The 25,757-nt window shown below is 42.6% G+C and overlaps 1 protein-coding gene and 1 long non-coding RNA gene across 4 annotated transcripts; one reads left to right on the forward strand and one right to left on the reverse strand.

Moving 5' to 3' along the window:
• Positions 1–12,504: 12,504 nt before the first annotated feature.
• Positions 12,505–15,927, reverse strand: LOC123186736 (RHOMBOID-like protein 10, chloroplastic). Of its 2 annotated transcripts, none has more exons than XM_044598447.1 (9): positions 15,769–15,927; positions 15,388–15,677; positions 14,892–14,946; positions 14,664–14,744; positions 14,467–14,563; positions 14,307–14,374; positions 13,099–13,197; positions 12,970–13,014; positions 12,505–12,853 (listed from the first exon to the last, which is right to left on the reverse strand). In XM_044598447.1, the coding sequence occupies exons 1-9, from the start codon at positions 15,853–15,855 to the stop codon at positions 12,665–12,667; spliced, it is 1,011 nt and encodes a 336-aa protein (XP_044454382.1). In that variant the 5' UTR covers positions 15,856–15,927; the 3' UTR covers positions 12,505–12,664. The 2 variants fall into 2 exon arrangements, with proteins under 2 accessions (XP_044454382.1, XP_044454381.1); XM_044598446.1 differs by having other exon boundaries at positions 15,388–15,692.
• Positions 15,928–20,336: 4,409 nt separating this feature from the next.
• Positions 20,337–24,454, forward strand: LOC123186737 (uncharacterized). Of its 2 annotated transcripts, XR_006493702.1 has the most exons (7): positions 20,337–20,669; positions 20,762–20,855; positions 21,245–22,031; positions 22,168–22,200; positions 22,982–23,083; positions 23,944–24,027; positions 24,257–24,454. It is a non-coding gene; the product is annotated as an uncharacterized lncRNA (long non-coding RNA). The 2 variants fall into 2 exon arrangements; XR_006493703.1 differs by lacking the exon at positions 22,168–22,200.
• Positions 24,455–25,757: the final 1,303 nt, after the last annotated feature.

Raw genomic sequence — 25,757 nt, forward strand, 5'->3', positions numbered from 1 at the left:
GGGAAACCATTAATGGAGGCCATCTTCATCGTCCCGGCGGTCTCCATGACAAGGAGGGAGTAGTTCACCCTCGGGGTTGAGGGTATGTATCAGTAGCTATGTGTTTGATCTCTCTCTCTCTCTCTCTCGTGTTCTTGATTTGGCACGATCTTGATGTATCGCGAGCTTTGTTACTATGATTGGATCATATGATGTTTCTCCCCTTCTACCTTCTTGTGATGAATTGAGTTTTACCTTTGAGGTTTCACTATTATCGGATTGAATACTATTATGGATTTGAGAACACTTGATGTATGTCTTGCGTGGGATACCCGTGGTGACAATGGGTTGTTCTATTGATTCACTTGATGTATGTTTTGGCACTCAACTCGCGAATTCCCGAGGTGACATTGGGGTCTATGCATAGGGGTTGATGCATGTTTTCGTCCTTGTTTCTTCGGTAGGAATCCTGTGACACTCTTTGAGGTTCTTTGTGTTGGATTGAATATTATGAATCTGAAGTTGTTTGATGCATATCGTATAATTGACTCGTAGATACTTGTGGTGACATTGGAGTATCTAGGTGACATTAGGGTTGATTCATGTGTATCATATGGTGTTATTTTACTACGAACTCTATGATACGTCTCCAACGTATCGATAATTTTTTATTGCTGCCTGCTGTATTATCTACTGTTTTGGAAATTATTGGGCTTTAGTATCCACTTTTATATTATTTTTGGGACTAACCTATTAACCGAAGGCCCAGCCCAGAATTGTTGTTTTTTTTGCCTATTTTAGGGTTTCGAAGAAAAGGAATATCAAACGGAGTCCAAACGGAATGAAACCTTCGGGAACGTGATTTTCTCACCAAATACAACTCAGGAGACTTGGACCCTACGTCAAGCCAGCTAATAGGAGCCCACGAGGTAGGGGGGCGTGCCTACCCCCCAGGCGTGCCCTCCACCCTCGTGGGGCCCCTGTTGCTCCATGGACGTACTTCTTCCTCCTATATATACCCACGTACCCCCAAACGATCAGAAGAGGAGCAAAAACCCTAATTCCACCGCCGTAACTTTCTGTATCCACGAGATCCCATCTTGGGGCCTATTCCGGAGCTCCGCCGGAGGGGGCATCGATCACGGAGGGCTTCTTCATCAACACCATAGCCTCTCCGATGAAGTGTGAGTCGTTTACTTTAGACCTACGGGTCCATAGTTAGTAGCTTGATGGCTTCTTCTCTCTTTTTGGATCTCAATACAATGTTCTCCCCCTCTCTTGTGGAGATCTATTCGATGTAATCTTCTTTTTGCAGTGTGTTTGTTGAGACCGATGAATTGTGGGTTTATGATCAAGTCTATCTATGAATAATATTTGAATCTTCTCTGAATTCTTTTATGTATTATTGGTTATCTTTGCAAGTCTCTTCGAATTATCAGTTTGGTTTGGCCTACTAGATTGATCTTTCTTACAATGGGAGAAGTGCTTAGCTTTGGGTTCAATCTTGCGGTGTCCTTTCCCGGTGACAGTAAGGGCAGCAAGGCACGTATTGTATTGTTGCCATCGAGGATAACAAGATGGGGTTTTCTTCATATTGCATGAGTCTATACCTCTACATCATGTCATCTTACTTAAGGCGTTACTCTATTTTTAACTTAATACTCTAGATGCATGCTGGATAGCGGTCGATGAGTGGAGTAATAGTGGTAGATGCAGGCAGGAGTCGGTCTACTTGTCTCGAACATGATGCCTATATACATGATCATACCTAGATATTCTCATAACTGTGCTCAATTATGTCAATTGCTCAACAATAATTTGTTCACCCACCGTAGAATACTTATGCTCTCGAGGGAAGCCACTAGTGATACCTATGGGCCCCGGGTCCATCTTTATCATATCAATCTCCTACTACTTAGTTATTTACTTTGCCTTTATTTTACTTTGAATCTTTATCATAAAAATACCAAAAATATTATCTTATCATATCTATCAGATCTCAGTCTCGTAAGTGGCCCTATAGGGATTGACAACCCCTATTTGCGTTGGTTGCGAGGATTTATTTGTTTTGTGCAGGTACGAGGGACTTGCGTGTAGCCTCCTACTGGATTGATACCTTGGTTCTCAAAAACTAAGGGAAATACTTACGCTACTTTGCTGCATCATCCCTTCCTCTTTGGGGAAAACCAACGCAGTGCTAAAAGAGGTACCAAGAAGGATTTCTAGCGCCGTTGCCGGGAAGGTCTACGCAAAAGTCAACATACTAAGTACCCATCACATACCCTTATCTCCCGCATTACATTATTTGACATTTGCCTCTCGTTTTCCTCTCCCCCCACTTCTCCCTTGCCGTTCTATTTGCCTCCTCTTTTGTTTTCCTTCTTCCCGTATGTATCCTTGTTTGTATTTCCATGTGCCTTCTATTTGCTTGCATCTTTGCTTGCTAAAAATCTATTGATATGGATCCACTTAAAGTGTTCTACCTGGATCATCTTCGATCCTTATGTGCTCGTGCTGAAACCCCAACTAGCCTAGTTGATGGGAAATCTTTAGATGAGCATGCTCATTTTGTGCGTCATTGTTTGTCTGAAAAAGGGAAGCTCTTATGGTATCATATAAATAGTTTGCTATGCTATGCTTGGAATCTTTGTGAAATTTGTGATTTTACTTGTTGCTCTAAGAATCCTAAAAAACACCTTCCCTACCTATGTGAGTTCAATGATAATGAAATCTTATCTTCTTATGCAAAGGATGTTTATAGTTATTATGATATCAAACAAATTGAAGAATTTGTCGTTTTTAAGGGTGCTCATGAAGTTGCTTCTTTGATTGAAAAGTATGATTTTACTCTCAATAAATCTGAAAATTCCATCATACTTAAATATTGCAATGAAAACTTTGCTCATAATGTCTATGTCCAAGAATTTATTGAAAGAATGAACGTTGCTTTGGAAGAAAATAATGATATGCATGAATCTATAGATAATGATGATTTCGATGATTTGGTTGAAATATCCCTTGATGAACATAATGCCTGCTATTCTTGTGGCCATGATGCCAATATTTATGAAGATGAATTTGCTATAGTTCCTTATGTTAAACATGAGATCGTTGCTATTGCACCCATACTTGATAGTTCCTTCGATGAAAAGCATGATTGCAATGATGTTATTATAAATTCTCTTAATGTCAATTGTGTTAATGATATGCGAAACCCTAAGCTTGGGGATGCTAGTTTTGCTATGACTACTATTTGTTGCAATGATCATGATTGGGGTGATTCTACTTTTGATCTTGAAAATTTATTTAAGCCCCATGATGAATATGAGATTGATAATAGTGTTTGCAATATTATTGAAAGTGGGTTTGGAGAGGTCATGACTTTAGTTAATGTTAATCCCACTATTTTGGAAGAGTTTCAACTTTGCATACATGTGGATCTTGTTAAGAATATGTTTTGTGATAGCTATATTGTTGAATTTGCTTATTATTCTACATGTAATTATTATGAGAGAGGAAAATATGGTGGTAGAAATTTTCATGTTACTAAATTACCTCTCGTTATGTTGAGATTGCTATTGTTTCTTTCCGCTTCCTTGCATATGCTAGTTTTTGCTTGCCTTGATAATTTGTTTTACTATAAGATGCCTATGCATAGGAAGTATGTTATACTTAGATGTGTTTGTCACGTGTTTTATGATGCTCTCTTTGTGCTTCAGTTCTTGTCTTTCATGTGAGCATCATTGAAATTTTATGCCTAGCTATAAGGCTTTAAACGATAGCGCTTGTTGGGAGACAACCCAATATTTTTCCTTTCTGTTATTCAATAAATAAATTATTTATCCTCTGTCTTGGTTGTGTTTTTTGTGTTTAATTAGTGTTTGTGCCAAGTAGAACCGTTGGGAAGACTTGGGGAAAGTCTTGTTGAACTTGCTGTAAAAAAAAGAAACTATAGCGCTCACGAGAACTGCTGTCATTTTTATTTGTAAATTGATATTTAGTTAATTATTTTTGCAGATAATTAATAGATAAATTCCTCACGTCCAGCAATTTATTTTAGAATTTTTGGGGTTCCATATCTTGCGCTAGCTACAGATTACTACAGACTGTTCTGTTTTTGACAGATTCTGTTTTGCGTGTGTTGTTTGCTTATTTTGATGAATCTATGGCTAGTAAAATAGTTTATGAACCATAGAGAAGTTGGAATACAGTAGGTATAACACCCATATAAATAAAGAATGAGTTCATTACAGTACCTTGAAGTGGTCTTTTGTTTTCTTTCGCTAATGGAGCTCACGAGTTTTCTACTTTAAGTTTTGTGTTGTGAAGCTTTCAAGTTTTGGGTAAAGATTTGATGGATTATGGAACAAGGAGTGGCAAGAGCCTAAGCTTGGGGATGCCCATGGCACCCTCAAGATAATCTAAGGACACCTAAAAGCCAAAGCTTGGGGATGCCCCGGAAGGCATCCCCTCTTTCGTCTACTTCTATCGGTAACTTTACTTGGAGCTATATTTTTATTTACCACATGATATGTGTTTTACTTGGAGCGTCTTGTATGATTTGAGTCTTTGCTTGTTAGTTTACCACAATCATCCTTGCTGTACACACCTTTTGAGAGAGCCACACATGATTTGGAATTTGTTAGAATACTTTATGTGCTTCGCTTATATCTTTTGAGTTATATAATTTTGCTCTAGTGTTTCACTTATATCTTTTAGTGCACGGTGGTGGATTTGTTTTATAGAAACTATTGATCTCTCATGCTTCACTTAGATTATTTTGAGAGTCTTAAATAGCATGGTAATTTGCTTAAAATCCTAATATGCTTGGTATGCAAGATTAATAATAAAACTTTCTTATGAGTGTGTTGAATACTAAGAGAAGTTTGATGCTTGATGATTGTTTTGAGACATGGAGGTAATAATATCAAAGTCGTGCTAGTTGAGTAGTTGTGAAATTGAGAAATACTTGTGTTGAAGTTTGCATGTCCCGTAGCATGCACGTATGGTAAACGTTATGCAACAAATTTGAAATATGAGGTGTTATTTGATTGTCTTCCTTATGACTGGCGGTCGGGGACGAGCGATGGTCTTTCCCTACCAATCTATCCCCCTAGGAGCATGCTCGTAGTACCGAGGTTTTTGATGACTTGTAGATTTTTGCAATAAGTATGTGAGTTCTTTATGACTAATGTTGAGTCCATGGATTATACGCACTCTCACCCTTCCATCTTTGCTAGACTCTTCGGTACCGTGCATTGCCCTTTCTCACATTGAGAGTTGGCGCAAACATCGCTGGTGCATCCAAACCCCGTGATATGATAGGCTCTTTCACACATAAACCTCCTTATATCTTCCTCAAAACAGCCACCATACCTACCTATTATGGCATTTCCATAGCCATTCCGAGATATATTGCCATGCAACTTTCCATCATTCCGTTCATCATGACACATTCATCATTGTCATATTGCTTAGCATGATCATGAAGTTGACATAGTATTTGTGGAAAAGCCATCGTTCATAATTCTTTCATACATGTCACTCATGAGTCATTGCATATCCCGGTACACTGCCGGAGGCATTTATATAGAGTCATCTTTTGTTCTAGTATCGAGTTGTAATCATTGAGTTGTAAATAAATAGAAGTGTGATGATCATCATTTTCGAGAGCATTGTCCCAAGTGAGGAATAAAAAAGGAAAAAGGCCATAAAAAGAGAAGGCCCCCAAAAAATGAAAATGAGAGAAAAAGAGAGAAGGGACAATGTTACTATCCTTTGCCACACTTGTGCTTCAAAGTAGCACCATGATCTTCATAGTAGTGAGTCTCTCATGTTATCACTTTCATATACTAGTGGGAATTTTTTATTATAGAACTTGGCTTGTATATTCCAACAATGGGCCTCCTCAAGTGCCCTAGGTCTTCGTGAGCAAGCAAGTTGGATGCACACCCACTAGTTTCTTTTGTTGAGCTTTCATACATTTATAGCTCTAGTGCATCCGTTGCATGGCAATCCATACTCCTTGCATCAATCGGTGGGCATCTCCATAGCCCATTCATTAGCCTCGTTGATGTGAGATTTTCTCCTTTTTTGTCTTCTCCACATAGCCCCCTCATTATATTCTATTCCACCTATAGTGCTATGTCCATGGCTCGCGCTCATATATTGCGTGAAAGTTTATAGGTTAGAGATTACTAAAGTATGAAACAATTGCTTGGCTTGTCATCGGGGTTGTGCATGATGATAGCATTCTTGTGTGACGAAAATGAAACATGACTAAACCATATGATTTTGTAGGGATGAACTTTCTTTGGCCATGTTATTTTGAGAAGACATAATTGCTTAGTTAGTATGCTTGAAGTATTATCATTTTTATGTCAATATGAACTTTTGTTTTGAATCTTTCGGATCTGAATATTCATACCACAATTAAGAAGAATTACATTAAAATTATGCCAAGTAGCACTCCGCATCAAAAATTCTGTTTTTATCATTCACCTACTCGAGGACGAGCAGGAATTAAACTTGGGGATGCTTGATACGTCTCCAACGTATCTATAATTTTTGATTGCCCCATGCTATATTATCTACTGTTTTGGACATTATTGGGCTTTATTATCCACTTTTATATTATTTTTGGGACTAACCTATTAACCGGAGGCCCAACCCAGAATTGCTGTTTTTTTGCCTATTTTAGGGTTTCGAAAAAAAGGAATATCAAATGAGTCCAAACGGAATGAAACCTTTGGGAACGTGATTTTCTCACCGAATACAACTTAGGATACTTGGACCCTACGTCAAGCTAGCTAACAGGAGCCCACGAGGTAGGGGGCGCGCCTACCCCCCAGGCGCGCCCTCCACCCTCGTGGGGCCCCTGTTGCTCCACCGACGTACTTCTTCCTCCTATATATACCCACGTACCCCTAAATGATTAGAAGAGGAGCAAAAACCCTAATTCCACCGTCGTAACTTTCTGTATCCACGAGATCCCATCTTGGGGCCTGTTCCGGAGCTCCGCTGGAGGGGGCATCGATCACGGAGGGCTATCAACACCATAGCCTCTCCGATGAAGTGTGAGTAGTTTACTTCAGACCTACGAGTCCATAGTTAGTAGCTTGATGGCTTCTTCTCTCTTTTTGGATCTCAATACAATGTTCTCCCCCTCTCTTGTGGAGATCTATTCGATGTAATCTTCTTTTTGCGGTGTGTTTGTTGAGACCGATGAATTGTGGGTTTATGATCAAGTCTGTCTATGAATAATATTTGAATCTTCTCTGAATTCTTTTATGTATGATTGGTTATCTTTGGAAGTCTCTTCGAATTATCAGTTTGGTTTGGCCTACTAGATTGATCTTTCTTGCAATGGGAGAAGTGCTTAGCTTTGGGTACAATCTTGCGGTGTCCTTTCCCGGTGACAGTAAGGGCAGCAAGGCACGTATTGTATTGTTGCCATCGAGGATAATAAGATGGGGTTTTCTTCATATTGCATGAGTCTATATCTCTACATCATGTCATCTTGCTTAAGGCGTTACTCTGTTTTTAACTTAATACTCTAGATGCATGCTGGATAGCGGTCGATGAGTGGAGTAATAGTAGTAGATGCAGGCAGGAGTCGGTCTACTTGTCTCGGACGTGATGCCTATATACATGATCATACCTAGATATTCTCATAACTATGCTCAATTATGTCAATTTCTCAACAGTAATTTGTTCACCCACCATAGAATACTTATGCTCTCGAGAGAAGCCACTAGTGAAACCTATGGCCCCCGGGTCTATCTTTATCATATCAATCTCCTACTACTTAGTTATTGACCTTGCCTTTATTTTACTTTGCATCTTTATCATAAAAATACCAAAAATATTATCTTATCATATCTATCAGATCTCACTCTCGTAAGTGCCCCTAACAACCCCTATTTGCGTTGGTTGCGAGGATTTATTTGTTTTGTGCAGGTACGAGTGACTTGCGTGTAGCCTCCTACTGGATTGATACCTTGGTTCTCAAAAACTGAGGGAAATACTTACGCTACTTTGCTGCATCATCCCTTCCTCTTCGGGGAAAAACCAACGCAGTGCTAAAAGAGGTAGCACTTTAGGGTTGTTTGTGACACTTATAGGAATAGCTCAATGGATTGATCGAAAAGAATAACTTTGATGTGGTTTCGTACCCTGCAAACAATTTCATGTTATGTTCTCCGCGATAGAAACTTTGGAGTGACTCTTTGTTGCATGTTGAGGGATTGTTATATGATCTAATTATGTAATCATTGTTGAGAGAACTTGCACTAGTGAAAGTATGAACCCTAGGCCTTGTTTTCAAGCATTGCAATACCGTTTTTGCTCACTTTTGTTACTAGGTACCTTGCTGTTTTTATATTTTGAGATTACAAAAACCTATATTTACCATCCATATTACACTTGTATCACCATCTCTTCACCGAACTAGTGCACCTATAACCATTGTATTAGATTGTTGGGGACACAAGAGACTCTTTGTTATTTGGTTGCTGGGTTGTTAAACATTCTCGGAATGGACCGAGATTTGCCAAGTGGCCTTGGTACACCACCAGTAGACCGCCTGTCAAATTTCGTGTCATTTGGAGTCCGTTTGATGCTCCAACGGTTAACCGAGGAACCGCAAAGGCCTCGTGTGTGTTGCAGCCCAACACCCCTCCAAAACGGTCCAATAACCCATCCAAACCATCTCCATGTCCTTCGTCGTCGGATCACGATCTTGTGGGCGAAAACTACACTCCATTTGGACACCCTACCTCCTCCTAGCTATAAATATGTGCACCCCTCCTCCAAATCCGGGTCCAAACCCTAGATCTGCATCCCCCGCCGCCGCTGAACACGTCCGGATCGGGCCGGACGCGTCCGCCCCGCCGCCTCAGCCACTCCCACGCCACCACGTCACCGCCGCCGCCCCGCGCGGCGCCGAGGCCCGGCGGGCCTAGATCTGGCCCCCGTGGGCCCGTACGCCACCACCCGCGCCCCGCCGCCGTCCGCCCACGCCTCCACAGGCCCCGCCGCCGACCGACACGCCTCCGTCGCCTCCATCGCCGGCGCGCCGCCGCCGCACGACCTCGCGCCCTTCACCGCCGCCCCACCGGCCTCGGCTTCCGTGCGTGCCACCCCGCCACCTCGGCATCCGCGCAGTGCGCCGCCACCTCCCTGCTCATCGCCTTGGCATCCGCGTGTAGTGCCCTGCCGCCTCGGCTCCCGTGCGCGCCGCCACGCTCGCCGGAGCCGGATCCATCGTGGGTTGGATCAGATCCACCCGCCCATCCAACCAAACGGTGCCCCTCCGTCCCGGATCCACTCCGTCCCGGTTCGATCCCGTCCAGTTTCAGAGGTTGATTTCTTCCAAGTCCCTAACATTTTATGCCCCTGTTCATTGCCCCATAATACCATGACCGTAGCTCCGTTTCATGTGCATGATATATCAAAATGTTCATTGGGAGATGCTCTTCATTTCATTCCATCGTGGCATGCTTGTTTGAGGTCATCTTGATGCCCTAATCATTGATGCAAGAGTGCTATAAAATGTTTACTCCTGTTACTTAGCAGATTATGATGATTTGTTATTTTTGCCACATTTGATGTGTGCTTCATATGGGCATGAGATCTACATGTGTTTTGAGCTATTCCATGATATCTTTACAGGGGTGCTTGCCATGTATTTTTCTGATCAATGTGGTGACTAGCACAAGCATGCAAAGTAGCCTTCGTGATATTGCTGTTTTCAGGGACTTAGGATTTTGCTAAGTCATTTTCCTGCTGTTATTTTGATGCCATGTAAACATGATGCTACAGTGAGATCCATGCTTGTTTTGAGTATCTTCAGTAAGGGTGTTTTGAACATATGGTTATTCTCTATCCATCCATGCCCCTGTTTGAAATTATGGAGTGCCCTAGCATGTCTTATTATTGCTCTACTTTTGCTATAAAATGTTCCTGGCAGATTGTTTACATGTTAATCAATTTTTCCATGGTTGTTGCTAGTGATCCATGCATGCTATGAACTTTCTCTTGCCATGGTTAGCTTCATGAACATGTCATCTTGCTGTTGCCATGCTTGTTTTGTCATTCAATACTTTATGATGAGTGATTTGAGCTCGCAAAGATGCCTTCATAATTCTTTTTATGCCATGCTCTGTTTTCTGCTAAGTCTGAAACTGTTAATAAAACTTGCTATGTTTACATGGGTGTCATCATATCTTCTATGCCTTTTTGGCTCATGATTAGTAAGAGACTTTTGTTCTATGCATTTAGTAGAATCATGTCATGCCTTTGTTTGCTATGATATGTTCCTGTAGCATGTTGTTTGCTTGCTCTAAACATGGCTTCCTGATGTTATTCCTGGCATATTAGTATTTTCACTAAGTCTGTGAAGCTGATATCTTTTGCATTTTTGCCATGCTTGTTTAGACCTGCTCTTGTGTGATTTAGCCGTAGCTCAGTGTTCATGTTTTGTCAAACATCTTGAGTACATCACTGCCATATGCTTTGTTGCTATGTTGGAGTGCAGTAACTTAGTTTCTTGTTGCATTCTAGATGGCATTGTGCTGTTAATCGCAGAATTGTGCCATTATTGTTTTGCTTGCCATTTGCAAACCGTGCGTCCGTTTCCGGCGATCTTTATATCGATTTCGACCGAAATCATCTCATCTTTCCAGCGGCACACTTGGTTTGCCAAGTTGATGCCTTGATCAATCTTTTCCTTCCGGAGCACGCATATGCATTGCATATTACATCTCGCATATCATGCCATGTTTTGCATCATGTTGCTTGTGCATTGCACCGTGATTGATTGTTGGTCCTTTGCTTGTGTTCTTGCTTTGGGTAGATCCGGGACACGAGTACGTGATCGAGGAACCTGTCGAGTACGCTAACGAGGATCAAGCTTTCGTCAACTCTGAGAACTTTGCAGGCAAGATGACCATACCTTCGAAATCACTTCTATCTTTGCTTGCTAGTTGTTTGTTCTATTGCTATGCCGCTCTACCTACCACTTGCTATATCATTCCTCCCATATTGCCATGTCAAGCCTCTAACCCACCTTTCCTAGCAAACCGTTGTTTGGCTAGGTTACCGCTTTTGCTCAGCTCCTCTTATAGCGTTGCTAGTTGCAGGTGAAGATGAAGTTTGTTCCATGTTGGAACATGGATTTTGTTGGGATATCATTATTATCTCTTATTTACTTTAATGCATCTATATACTTGGTAAAGGGTGGAAGGCCCGGCCTTATGCCTGGTGTTTTGTTCCACTCTTGCCGCCCTAGTTTCCTTCATACCAGTGTTATGTTCCTTGATTTTGCGTTCCTTACGCGGTTGGGTGATAATGGGAACCCCTTGACAGTTCGCCTTGAATAAAACTCCTCCAGCAAGGCCCAACCTTGGTTTTACCATTTGCCACCTAAGCCTTTTCCCTTGGGTTCCGCGGACTCAAGGGTCATCTTTATTTTTAAACCCCAGGACAGTGCTCTCCTGAGTGTTAGTCCAAACTAGTGCACCGTGCGGGACCGTCCCTTGACAACTTGGGTTATGTTGGTACCTGTACGCTTAGCTTATCCGGTGTGCCCTGAGAACGAGATATGTGCAGCTCCTATCGGGATTTGTCGGCATAGTCGGGTGGTCTTGTTGGTCTTGTTTTACCATTGTCGAAATGTCTTGTAACCGGGATTCCGAGTCTGATCGGGTCTTCCTGGGAGAAGGAATATCCTTCATTGACCATGAGAGCTTGTGTTGGCCTAAGTTGGGACACCCCTGCAGGGTTTGAACTTTTGAAAACCGTGCCGACGGTTATGGGCAGATAGGAATTTGTTAATATCCAGTTGTAGAGAACTTGACACTTAATTTAATTAAAATGAATCAACCGCGTGTGTAGCCGTGATGGTCTCTTTTCGGCGAAGTCCGGGAAGTGAACACGGTCTTGTGTTATGCTTGAACGTAAATAATTTTAGGATCACTTCTTGATCACTTATAGCTTCTCGATCGTGTGTTGCTTCTCTTCTCGCTCTCTTTTGCGTAAGTTAGCCACCATATATGCTAGTGATTGCTGCAGCTCCACCCCACTACCCTGTCCTACCCTTAAGCTTAAATAGTCTGATCTCGCGGGTGTGAGATTGCTAAGCCCCCGTGACTCACAGATACTTCCAAACAGATGTAGGTGCTAATGATGCCAGTGCAGGGGACACTACCATACTCAAGTGGGAGTTCGACGAGGATTCGGGCCGTTACTATGTTTCTTTTCCGGATGATCAGTAGAGGAGCCCAGTTGGGACGATCGGGGATCTAGCATTTGGGGTGGTCTTTCTTTATTTTGGTTCCGTAGTCGGACATTGATTGTATTCTAGATGATGTATGATATATTTATGTATTGTGTGAAGTGGCGATTGTAAGTCGATTCTTTATCCCTTTCTTATTCAATACATGGGATGTGTAAAGATTATCCCTCTTGCGACAGACCTACCATGCGGCTATGCCTCTAAGTCGTGCCATGACACGTGGGAGATATAACCACATTGTGGGTGTTACAAAGTATAGACTTGGTCAGGAGACTGTGACGTGCTTCAACTGTTCTAGTGGTAGATATCTAGAGTATGTAACGACTGTTTGCACTTTGCTAGATCCCGATCTTCCTGATATACATAGGTATTTGCACACATCGGAGCAAATTAGGTGTCAGGTTGTTCGTTACATGCATCTTTCCATTTGGTTAGCCTTCTAGTACCCTTGATTAGCTGAGCAAGAGGCGCCCTGTCTTGGAACACAATTGCTCCATCCTCTGCAATAGACACTGGTCCGCCGCTCCAATTTGGTCCGACAAACCATCCCATAGCCGCTCCCCCAAGCAAGCCTCCTAGCTGCATGTGAACCAAGCCAAGTATAAGCTAATCAATCATTTCATTTCATCTATAAATTGTTGCCGAATGAATCATATATTGTGTAGAGAAAAGATTAATCATTTAAGGAGACCTACATGAGCCCAGTTGTCAATGATGCGCCTTAAGAGAAGGCCAATGCACTGTAAAACACACACATGAGATCTACATATGGGGGACAAATATCAAAATCAATCAAGTGAAATTGTGAATAAATTGGTATGTACCAGGTTCATGAAAATCACAAATGCGATTTCCTCTAGATTTTCTTGTGCCTTTTCCAAATGCCCTCGATGCCTCCACATATAAACAGCGTGCGTGCTAATCTGGCCATCGAGAGAGAAACAAAGGTGGATGAAACAATGAGATCCTATATATATATATATATATATATATATATATATATATATATATATATATATATATATATATATATATATATATAACCAAACATTCGTGTTTCATCATACAACTAAATCCATCAAAATAACCATATTACATGGTCCTTCAGCATGCAATGGTTAGTTAAGGAGTGACTTATATATATCATGGATGGTGGTAGTAGCTTTGTATTGGTGCTCTACCACCTTATGTAGATCTAGCAAAGCATAAATGACTTAATCCTAAAATAAAAAGATTTTTCTGCATCCATATAATCTACTTTAGTAGATTCGAACCTTTATAAAAAATCAACGCGGGCATACAAACCAAGAATAACATAGGCACACTTGTGGGTGATGAGAGGTACGTTAGCTAAGAATTGGCAACATCATTATGGCTTTGTTATCTATATCAATGAGGTAGAGAATAAAACCTTGTAAAATGTTCTTGATTATCGATAGCTATGTTGATCCGCATTGCAGATGACTATTGCATTTCTTGCATCCCAAATTTTTTAGAACACCTTAAGTAGGATATGATTGCATAGTTGAAGTTCGAAGTTATGTGGTGGAATGAATTTCCAATGTTCGAAGTCTCGAAGAGGATGGTGTTGTGATTGATGTCAAAGACATACACTAGTGCTGATATGTGCATGTGGTGTAGGTTCTGCCTTTGTGTTCAGTCAGAATAGTAACCAGGTGAAGATATTTTCATTTTTTTCTCCTTGATGGGATTATTATCATGTAATAAACTCTCTAGTTTTTGGCAACATTCAGTCTAGCTATGCAGAAGGCGGGGCTGCGGGAGTGATCAGTGGTCAGTTGCATCACCTTGAACGTAACGATTTAAGTCGATTGAAGCTTTCATTACCCAAAAACATGAAAAAACAATCAATAGATTATCCATCAGTGTTATAATCTGTAAGCGGCTAGTTCATGATAATGTCCAATTCATATTAAATTATGAAGCATTGTAGAGTTAAGCACATACGACTTTCGTACTGCAACAAGAAACAAAAAAGCGAAAAATTGCATTTGGCAACAAAGAGGCATACCAATCCACAGATTGCATCGGAGGCACCAACAGAGGGTTTGGGAGTAAACAAATAACTCATCAGTGAACCTGTATGAATACAAAGAGAAACATAGTACATTCATGGGTTCTTTTGACACAGGATTATTAAAAACAGGTGAAGGACAAATAAATAGGAGTACCTGCCAGTGCTGAAGTGCAATAAATAGCTAGAAATCTTGCAGGGCCAATAGCCTCTTCCACCATAGGCCCGATATCATCCAAAGAGAACATATTTAACTGCGTCCATCATCGACCGCGATGATATAGATGAAGTTAGCAATGGGGCGCCATGTCTGTACTCTCAGTTGGACAAAAATAAAGAGGAAGGAACACGTACTCCAAGGTGGATAATACCCCCGTGTAGAAAAGATGATGTGAGCAGACGCCATATTTCCCCTTTTCTGATTAGGGCGTTGTGCTTCGATTATTAATCATTAATTGTTGCATTCAGCGTCATTGGTGCATGACAATCCACATAGGAGTACAATACACATAGATACACTAGAATGAATTTTCAGCGCTAATTCCGGTTGATCAGAAATAAAAACGGACATGACAAACCTACCTTAGTTCCCCACACATCAAGCCTTCCTTTTGTTGCGACATCCACACCATGAACCCTTCAATTCAAGGTAAGCAGGAAAAAAAATCAACGTAAGAAATAAGCTCCTTTCATTTATCTATACTAATATAAAAAGACCCAAAGAGGCAGATCCAACTGATCTCGGCCATCGAACCAAGTCAATCCAACGACCTAGACTGCTCCAATGACGAACGTTAAACGTGTTTAACATGCAATTAATAGCATGCCAAATATTACATTAATCATAAGATTAACACACAAATAATAACATACCTAATATCTATGTGTAATTAATATATTGCCTAAATATTAACGTGCATTGCACGTGCGCATTTACTAGTTTGGTGAGAAAGCAGAAGATTGAGAGGATGCTGAGAGTCAATGCTATTGGAAACCATGCATGCATGTAAAAAAGGAAAATGAAACCATCGTGTATGCACAATATATTTAGCATTGACTGCCTCGATCACTAACGTACATGAGGCAAACAGCGATGAGAACATCGGTCCACCGCCTCTTCTCCCTGTCCCTTCCATGGTCGTGTGGCAGCTCTCGGTCATCTGATGTGTCGTCGTTCCCGTTCCCGCTCCCGGCGAGGAGGGCAGCAGCAGAAGTGCAGGCCAAGGTATTCGCTAACGCCCTGGGGATGCGGTTGCGGGGCAGTGGCGGCGGCGACGACGACGGCGCGTGTGTATGTGATCGTTGGAACCACCGGATGCTGCTGTTGCCTGCTGCCCGCGGCGAGGCGACGTGAAGGTGCCGCACGGCCTGCGCATCCATGGACTGCAAAGTTCAGCCGAGAGCCATGGGTTAAAGTGAAAGAGCGGGCATGCGTATAGAAAGAAGAAACGGTACGTACCGGCGACGAGCGGCGGAGGAGATGGGCGGCATGAGGAGGCCGTCTGAAGTAGTGGAGCCGGAGCAGCAGCCGCGTCGGCGTCGCCATGGCCACGGGCGAAGTAGACGAGATAGCCTACGTGTGTGCCTGCAGGCCGTTCGTTATGATTATCATCATGGTAATAATGTAATGTCGGCGGATAGGGGTCCACATCCACAGAAGGTTTTATTAGGACCGTTTCCAACGGGACTCTTTTGTCTAGGAAGGGTATTTCCGCTTAGAGTAGTCAGATCTGCCCTGCCCTATTTTTCTTTCTGAAAAAAGGAGATCATCCCGGGCTCTGCATCGATCGATACACGCAGCGCCGGCCTTTCCTTCTAGGCAGCGGCGAGTGCACGCTTGCCACGGGCACTCCTCTGACACTAGAAATCCGCAGAAGCAAGCAATTTGTTATTTTTTCAGTGCCCATACCCGTTCCCTATATCTGGCCACGAACTAAATAGACCCAAAACACATAGTAGATTTAATGTTTTCGGTGAATCAGGGTACATTATTATCAACATACTTTTTTTTTGAGATCTTATTCTCAACATCACTACAGGAAAATTCTGTTTTCCCGTGTGTTAGGCTATAAGCCGAGAGCTATATTTCGGGTACTCGGCTTATATGCATCTAAGCCGTGTCAAGGCAAAAAAAAGCACCCGGCAAATGCGAAGGATTCAGCTTATAGCCATCTATAAGCCCAGTGTAGAAAAAAGCCCTCGGCTTATAGTGAGCACACGGTATCTACAGGAAAAAGCACTCGGCTTCCGGCTGGCACTCAGCAAAGACATCTGCCACGTGTCTACAATGGAGGTAGTTGACGGCGCCGTCACGGAGCATCCTATAAGCCGTGTGCTGCGGGATAGCACTCGGCTTATACAGTATGTAAGCCGTGTGCCCTGAGATAACACTCGGCTTATACAATACGTAAACCATGTGTCCTAAGATAGCACTCGGCTTATACGTTGGCAACCCATGAAATTTATGGAAATTTGGTTTAAAATGATTTTCATTGCATTTATCTTTATTATTTATTGTTATTTCTTTCTCATCCAATTTCTCCCGACTAGTTTATGGGTCTTATTTTTTAAACTCCCAATTTAACGCCACTTTATGATCACATGCAAAAGTAACTAGTGTACTCTTCCGACCCCCTAGGTTACCCATATTATGATCAGATGCAAAAGTCAGTACTGAAAATTCACTCTAGACCCAGTGCTTGGCTCTTCGCTGGGAGACAAAACACGGCCAGGCACTCGGCAACCCGAAGTAAGTAGGTGGCTGGGCCTGCCTCACCCTCGTCCGCACAAGGCCTACACATGTCGCAAAGAGATCACATAGGATTTCTCATGTCGCTTCTGTGCATGATTTCATCTGTCACCTTGCAGATCTGCAATTTCTGACGCAGAAACCATAGCAGTGTAATAAATGTCTCAAATATTGCAGGAGGGTCCGAAAAATGCGGGGGGGGGGGGGGGAGGGGGCTGGCACGTGTCATTTGAAGGCCTCCTTTGAGAGCATAAGAAGTTTCTAGGCCAACAGAGCAACATGAGACGCACTCTCTTCACAAACCCGACACGTTCCCTCTCGGTACACAGAGACTACCTCGGAGCTGGTGGTAGTTCACAAGTGGCCTCAAATGAGGCGTATTCAAAACGTGTCGAAACTTCTATCACACCCTAAAGGGGGCATGTGATGACACCATGCCAGCCCCCGAGGATTTCCGGCATCGTACGATTTTTCGATGCTTTAAACGATTGGATCAGGCATGTCGCGGACATAATTTCGCCCCCGGTGTAAGGGCGTACCCCTCCCTCGTCCGCACAAGGCATACGCATGTCGCAAAGACATCACATAGTATTTTCCATGCCGCTTCTAGACATGCTTTCATATGGCGCCTTGCAGATCTGCATTTTCCGGTGCAGGAACCCTAGCAGTACAATAAATGTCTCAAATATTACATGCGGGTCCAGAAAATGCGGGGGCCTGGCACGTGTTATTCGAAGGCCTCGTTTGGAAGCATGAAAAGTTTTGAGGCCAACAAAGCAACAGGACCGGCACTTCCTTCACAAACCCGACACGGTCCTTCTTGGTACCAAGAGACTACCTCGGTGGTGGTGTAGTTTACAAGCGGCCTCAGATGTGGCATAATCAAAACGTGCCCAAAGTTCTACCACACCCTATAGGGGCCATGTGATGACACCGTGCCAGCTCCCGAGGATTTCCGGCATTGTATGGTTCCGAGGATTTAAACAGTTCGATCAGGCAAGCCGCCAGGTAATTTCATCCCCGATGTTCGGGCATGCCCTTCTCTCGTATGCATAAGGCCTACGCTTGTCGCAAAGACAACACATATGATTTCCCATGACACTTCTGGGCAAGATTTCATGTGGCGCCTTACAGATCTGCAATTTTCGATGGTGAAACTCTAGTAGTGTAATAAATATATCACATATTGCAGACGGGTCCGAAAAATGCGGGGGCTTGGCACATGTCTTTTCATGGCCTTCTTTGAGAGCACGAGAAGTTTCGAAGCCAACGGAGCAACATGACCTGCACTTCCTTCACAAACTAGACACGTTCCCTGTCGGTACCCAGAGGCTACCTCGAAGATGGTGTAGTTTACAAGCATTATCAGGTGAGGCATATTCGAAACGCGCCCAAACATTTACCACACCCTACAGGGGCCATGTGATGACGCCATGCTAGCTCATGAGGATTTCCGGCATCTTACGATTTTACGAGGATTTAAACAGTTGGATCAGCCATACCGCCGAGGTAACTTCGCCCACCCAAAGAAGTAAACTGCCCCTCCCTTGCCCGCACAAGGCATACACATGTCGCAAAGACATCACATAGGATTTTCCATGCCGCGACATCGTATCAAATAATCAATGTTGGGGATATCGCGACATCGTAGGAAATAATCATTATTTATTAAAAAATGAAATAAAAAATACAATAAAAAGAAAATACAATAAGAAGAAAATAAAATATGTATAGTAAAAATACAATACAATAAAATATAGAAATTATAGAAGTAAAAATAATAAACTTTTTCTATTGAAATAAAATAAAAATATTTAAAAAGAATTGTAAACCGTGTGTTTTTATAAGACACTCGGCTTACCAGCCTATTCTAGGCTTAGTAGTGAGCGCGGGACTCAAAACCGGGATACATACCCCCCCTCAAATCCACTTTTTGGGATACATACCCCCCTAACTCAAAACCGGGACAAATAACACCCTCAAATCATCTAAACCGGGTTAATAAGGCCTTTGAGTGGTTTCTGTCTAATTTTGAGTGGTTTTGTCCCCGATTAGGCTGACTGGGCAAAAAAACTCTAAATAGGCTACTGTAGGTCCCATTAGTCAGATATCCCTCCCTTATCTCTCTTTCTCCTTTCTCTTTCGCAAAAATTCCCCAATCGCCGACGAACCCTCGTCTCGCTTTATCTCTCCCAGTCGCCGGCGCCTCGCCTCACCTCTCGCCTCTCGCCGCCGACCAGCGGAAGCAATGGCGTTTGCCGCACCCGCCGCCCTGCAGTCCCATTGGCCAGCAGACCTGCGAGAGACGGTCCGTAGCTCCAACCTGAGCCTGCTCCTCCTGGGCCTCTACCTGATCCCCATCAGCGACGGCGCGGCACGCGCGTGCCTGCCGGCGCTGGGGGCAACCAGTTCGACACGGCCGACCCCGTGGAGCAGCGGCAGGAGACGAGCTTCTTCAACTGGTACATATGGATGGTTGGCTTCCCTTTTGGTGTGATAAAGTACGTCCAACAAGCTTGTCAATTGCTCCAACGCCAATGGTGTGATAAAGTACAAGCTCCAATGACATCGGCTTCACCCTGTGCTGCTGGGGATGCTCATATGGATGGCTGGCTTCCCTTTTTACAGGAATCAGCGCCATCACGAGAATCTTGCAGGTATCCGCCGACGTGTTTGTTTATTCAGATTCAAGACTACAATCTGTTCTAGTAGTACCGATGGAACATAATAGGGCATCATCCAAAACAATACTTCTTCCCCTAAATCCCTTGTACAGAGACGCCCAATTCCCCTCACCCGAACCCACACCTCTACGACGCACGCGGTCGTACACCGACGCCGCGATTCCGCCGGCGAACAAGACCAGAAACGAAGCAGAGGAGCAGCAGAGATGGAGTCACGCACCTGGACACATGGTTTGGTTCCGCCGGTGATGGACGAGCTGCAAACAACGGCGACGGCAGCAGAGGGCAACTGTGATTGCCAGGCCCCAGCAGGGAGGCGATTCTAGAGGCGACAGCAGAGGGCGTCTGGGATTGACGAGAAAGAAAGAAAGAAAGGGAGCGAGGGGAAAAAGAAAGAAATGAGAGAGAGGCAACTGACTAATGGGACCCACTCAGCGTTTTCTGCCCCGTCACCGCCTAATCAGCATCATGGGGACAAAAACCACTTAAAATTAGACAAAAACCACTCAAGGGGGTTATTAACCTAGTTTTGATGATTTGAGGGTGTTATTTATTCCGGTTTTGAGTTCAGGGGGTATGTATCCCAAAAAGTGGATTTGAGGGTGATTTGTATACTTCTTTCTTGCGAAAATAGACGCGCGAAAGAGGCCATTTTGGCCCAGATCCACCGCGGAGCGCCTTCAGCCCCCACTTCTCCCGAGCGCCGCCCCTGTTTCTCCCCCCACCCCGCGCCGCCGCCCATCCTCCACCCACCGGCTGCCTCGCCGTCACCCCCCGGCGCCGCCGCCCCTCCCCGTCCTCTAGGAGCATAGATCCTCCCCGCCCCCTTCCCGAGCATGAGGAGCCCCCAGCTAGCCCTCTCATCGGCGCCGCCGCCCCTCCCTGTCCGCTAGGGTTGAGGTCGCACGGCCATCTCTCCGCCGGCAGGTAACCCCCTGCCCCCGTCTCTCTCTCTCTCTCTCTCTCTCTCTCTCTCCCTCTCTCTCTGACCTCTCTCTCTCTCTCTCTCTGTTGACCAGGGCCGACTCCTCCGGCGGCAAGGTGCTCCGGCGTGAAGGTGCTCAGAGGTGCCGCTGCTGATCTCCTCCTCATGCAACAACAAGAAGTAACCAGGTCTTGGTTCCCGTCCCTCCCCCAATTGCATCTTCAGGAACACATGCATGTTCTGTTACACACTTGTTCAGTTTCATACCTACATATTACTTGGATAGCTAGGATTTCTAGATGCTATATACAATCTAATTATGTGGGCGTACTTCTGCACAGGGAACTCAAGAATCTCTTCTAAAGTTTTTGGGAAGTGGATTAGTCGTTTAGGAGTATCACACGATTTATTCAGTTTACTTCTTTCTGTTCCATACAAGCAAAAAAAATATATGCCTTTTTTTACTTTGATCTATTCTTTCAATTTATTCTCATCCAGTAATCCAATTTGACTGTGCATCTTACAAGCACAAACTGTACTTTGTTCTGATGGAATTTCTTTGATGGTGTTGTTGCAGATGTGCAGTGTATATGCATCAACAAGGAGGCACCTGAACAATATTTATTCAAAGCAAGACGCAAAATAAAAAAATGATGCTCAAGTTAACCTCTCGCTAGGATTTAATAATATTGTTTCTTCTTGTTAAACTTTATTTTCGTTCTTTTGTTAGGTTGATGTACTAAATAATTAAAACATATGTGAGTTGATTGTTGTACAGTTTTTGCATCTGTTGTATGGAGCTGGGACTTGCTTAGTAAGAGTTGTTATGTAATTATAAGATCTGATTCTGTAACACCAATAAACTTCCTAGAAATTTGCGTCTTTTCACTGAATCTATGATACTAAATTGTATGATGTTGTATTTCATATATATGTTATACATACACGTGCAGACTTTACTAGACACATATAATGAGTAGATAAGTTCAGTCTCCATTTGTTTCTTTAAGAAGATGTGCGGTATGCTGTTGTATCTCAGTTCTCATATACTGTAATACTCCCTCCGGTATGCTGTTGTATCTATTTTGGAACAGTGGGAGTATATATTAACAGAAAGAATCATGTTGTATTCTTCAGATTTATACTGAAGGTGTGTCCCTATTTTGATGCAATTCTTCTTTTTTTACATATGAGGAAGCGTTCTGCAGCAAAAAACACGCTCACTGAGCATGTCGTTATGGATTACGTAATGAAGCATAGAAAATGAAGAGGATAATCAAGTCGAGAGCCACCGGCGATGATGTGTAGTTGCTGGATGAGCTTCTCATCCACACCTTGGCTGCAAACCGTGTCTGCAGGTGCAGGTAATGACTTCATAGATTTCTATTTTATACAGGGTGCATACTGGACTAGAGGTTTGATTATTAGGATGATTTCTTCTCACTACTTTACTCCTTTTCTCTTCATTCATGGATGATGAGCTCATATAATTTTGGACAGCATGGATCATATGATTAGTTTCAGGGGGCTAAGGTAAGAAAGGATTACTAATGTGTGATGTCCCACGCAAGCACCTTGCTGAATTTCAGTTTTTCTTATTTGTTGCATCAATGGTATATTTCCAACAGAACATTTACTACAATGCTTCTATTCATATATATTTATGTGCTCAAATTTATTGCCACCATCATTTTGTATGCAGCACTTGAACAACATATATCTATTTTTTGTGTTCGGGAGCCTTCCTATATACTATTGTCAACTAACGTCCATTCCACTTGAGGGATATTTGAGGGGACATGTGTAACAAAATGTTACTATTACAAGAAATAAACTCCCATTTCAGTTAAGTGAGATTCTGAGGGATGTGTGTAACCATGTGCTTCTATTGCGAGAAAATGATTTCAGTATTTGATCATCATATGGATGCACTTCTATATGATGTCTTGCACTTTGTGCCCCCAATATTCCCGTTAGAAACTATGGTCATTGGGTGAAAATAAAATATTAATTTTTATGGGTCTAAGTTAACGATCATCAAGACAATCATTTTACTAGCTACCTGAATTCAATTCTATAAATAGTGTAATATGTGGCTCAAATCCATATAATGCAAATCCATATAATGCAAATCCATTATTCTTTCATATGATATTCAACAACAGTTCTCTTCGAGTTGGGGAATCCTACAAATTGCAAAATAAATTAAATCTTGCCGTTTGTTCACTTCCAATTTATTTGTTATACCATCGCTTGGTTTCTTGAATAATGTATGATTCTTTATTGACCAACTGTTTTTCTTTACATTAACAAGCGATGAAGAGGATAATCAAGCAGAATACCGACAACGAGGACATACAGTGGCTGCGTGTGCTTCTCATCCACTCCCCCGCTGTATCCCATGTCCAGGGTGCAGGTATGCACTTCATGCGCACAGTCTATTTTATTTATACATGCATGTGCATGTGCTCGACATAATTTACTCTCTTTAAATCTAGGATGTATGTGGTGATCAACATTATTTGGGAGACATGGGATCATATGATTTCTTGAAGCGGACTAAGCTAAGAGAGGATTACTGATGCTTACATGTAATACTTTAGAATTGAACTGCCAATGCCCATTTAGGAAAATGAATTTAATGCCCATTCCAAGGGTCTTTTCCCGGGATAATGTGCAACCAAGTGCTATTACAAAAAGAAAGTTAGTATTTGATACATATAAGTCTCTCAGTATATTAACTATGTTGTACATTTTACATTTATATAAATGGCCGGCATTTTTAACCCTTATATTCCTGTTAGGAAATATATGATGCAGAGGATCTCACCTAAATAATTATGGATTTAAGCTAAGCTATAAATATAATAATGTTTGGCTCACATCTGGTGGTAGGACTTCCTCATAGAAGGATAAGCAGAGATATGCATTATTTGCATATGTGTCTATCATTTGAACCCATTTTGAGCTATTTGGTTAAACATAAGCATTTGTAATACAATCACAAGACAGGCACAAGATAACTATGAATCTCAGACCATGGAAATATTAATCCACTATCTAATGTCCAACTAATTGAAACAATATTAAGTGCACTACAATCAAGTTTCATAACACAATTCTCTATTTCTCACATAAAAAATGAAACAATACAAAGAGCCGCCAATGATTTATACTCTTTTAGGAAAAATTACTAGCCCGTGCAGTCGCACGGATTGTTGACTAGTCATGCTTAAAGATCATGAATCTTACCATCTTACCTTCTCGTGCTTGAAGTGTTCTCAGTCAGGACAAGCAAGCCCAGTGACTCCCACTACGGCTCATGGCGCTTCGACCTCCTTGCAACAATGATCACTCGAGGTAGTTGTCTATGTTTGTGCATTGTTGATGCTTGCGTCTTGTCTTTGTGCTTCTCAACTTACAACTTGTGCATTGTTGATAGTAGAGCCCACAAGTGTTGATGCTTATATTGTTCATACTTCTTAGCTTCAATTTGAACCTTATATGTTGATGCTTGTTGACTCTTGTGCCTTATCGATCATTTGAAACTTAACTTTGAAAACTCATGCGTTTGGTAATGGACTTGTAGGTTTGCATTGTGGATGCCGTTGACGGTGGGCATACATGCTACGGTGGAGCTCATTGCATGTTTGAGGTTCATGCTTGGTGTGAACTTGGAACTCATGCTTTTGTTTGTGAACCTTGTTGGATATGTACCTGTGTGGACTTTGGACTCATGGTCAATTTGTTATGGTTGTCAAGTTGTAATATATTGTTGTTGTGAACCTTCCTTGGCTATATATTACTTCCTGGATCTATATTTGCTGGACATGTTGCTTGCTGGATATATAAGCCATGTTGCCGCTGCTCGCTGAAGCATGCAGAAAAAAAAAGCAATCTGGCCTATAAACCGAGTGTCCCAGGGACATGGCACCCGGCTTATAGGCATATTATGCCATGGGAGCTGTATAAGCCGAGTACTCCAGGTGCCAGGCACACGGCTTATAGGCATATTTGTAACAGCGGCTGGACTATAAGCCGAGTACAGCAGGAGTCGGCACTCGGTTTACATGTTTATATATAAACCGTGTGGCTCAAGCAAGCACTCGGTTTATATTTAAACCGTGCGGCTCATTTTGGTACTTGGTTTATAGATAAAACGTGTAGCGCTTGTAGGCACTCGGTTTATATATAAACTGTGTGGCTTCAGTAGACACTCGGTTTATACAAACGGTGACACGTGGCCGTTATCTTCCGGCTGCCGTCATGTTATTTTAGTAAGCCGAGAGCCTCCTATAAACACACGGTTTATACATAAACCGAGAGTTTTTGCACTAGCACTCGGCTTATACCTTATAAGCCGATGGAGTGTAAACTGTGTCATATAAGCCGGGTGTTTTACTCAGCTTATATATAAACCGTGTTTATATCAATATAAGCCGAGTGTATTGGATACACGGCTTTAAAGTTTTTTCCTGTAGTGATACTTGGGTATCGACAGTGAAATATTTATCTGTTAACAGTGTCTACTTTAGATGGATATATAGAAGATTGTGTTTTCCATAATTCACTCTATATGATGCACATTTTAACTCTTCCTTTTGAGAACTGTTGTACGCAGTCAGGAGTGCGTACAAGCTGGCAGTAGCGCTCCAAAACCGAACGAGCACCCAATCTTCCAGCTCGGCCAATGAGGCCAATGACCGACCCATTTGGGATATCATCTGGAAATCAAAAGTACAAGAGAAAGTGAAATTTTTTGGTTGGAGAGTTGCTACAAATACTCTGGCTACTAAGAAGAACAAATGGAGACGCACTCTGGAAGTTGACAGTACCTGCAGCATTTGTGGAAACGCAGAGGAAGATGAATACCATGCCGTGGTCTCCTGTACAAAGAGTTGCGCTCCTAGACATGAAATGAGAGGACAGTGGGACTTGCCTAATGATTCTCTCTTCAGGTATACAGGAGAAGACTGGCTGCAACACCTTCTGGGGCCTTGCGACGGGGAAACAAGAATAAGAATCCTGCTTCTGCTATGGCGCTGCTGGTTCCTTCGTGATGATTGCATTCACAGTTCGAAGGAGCTGGT

This window comes from Triticum aestivum, chromosome 2A (genome assembly GCF_018294505.1).
Source record: "Triticum aestivum cultivar Chinese Spring chromosome 2A, IWGSC CS RefSeq v2.1, whole genome shotgun sequence".
Classification (NCBI taxonomy): Eukaryota; Viridiplantae; Streptophyta; class Magnoliopsida; order Poales; family Poaceae; genus Triticum; species Triticum aestivum.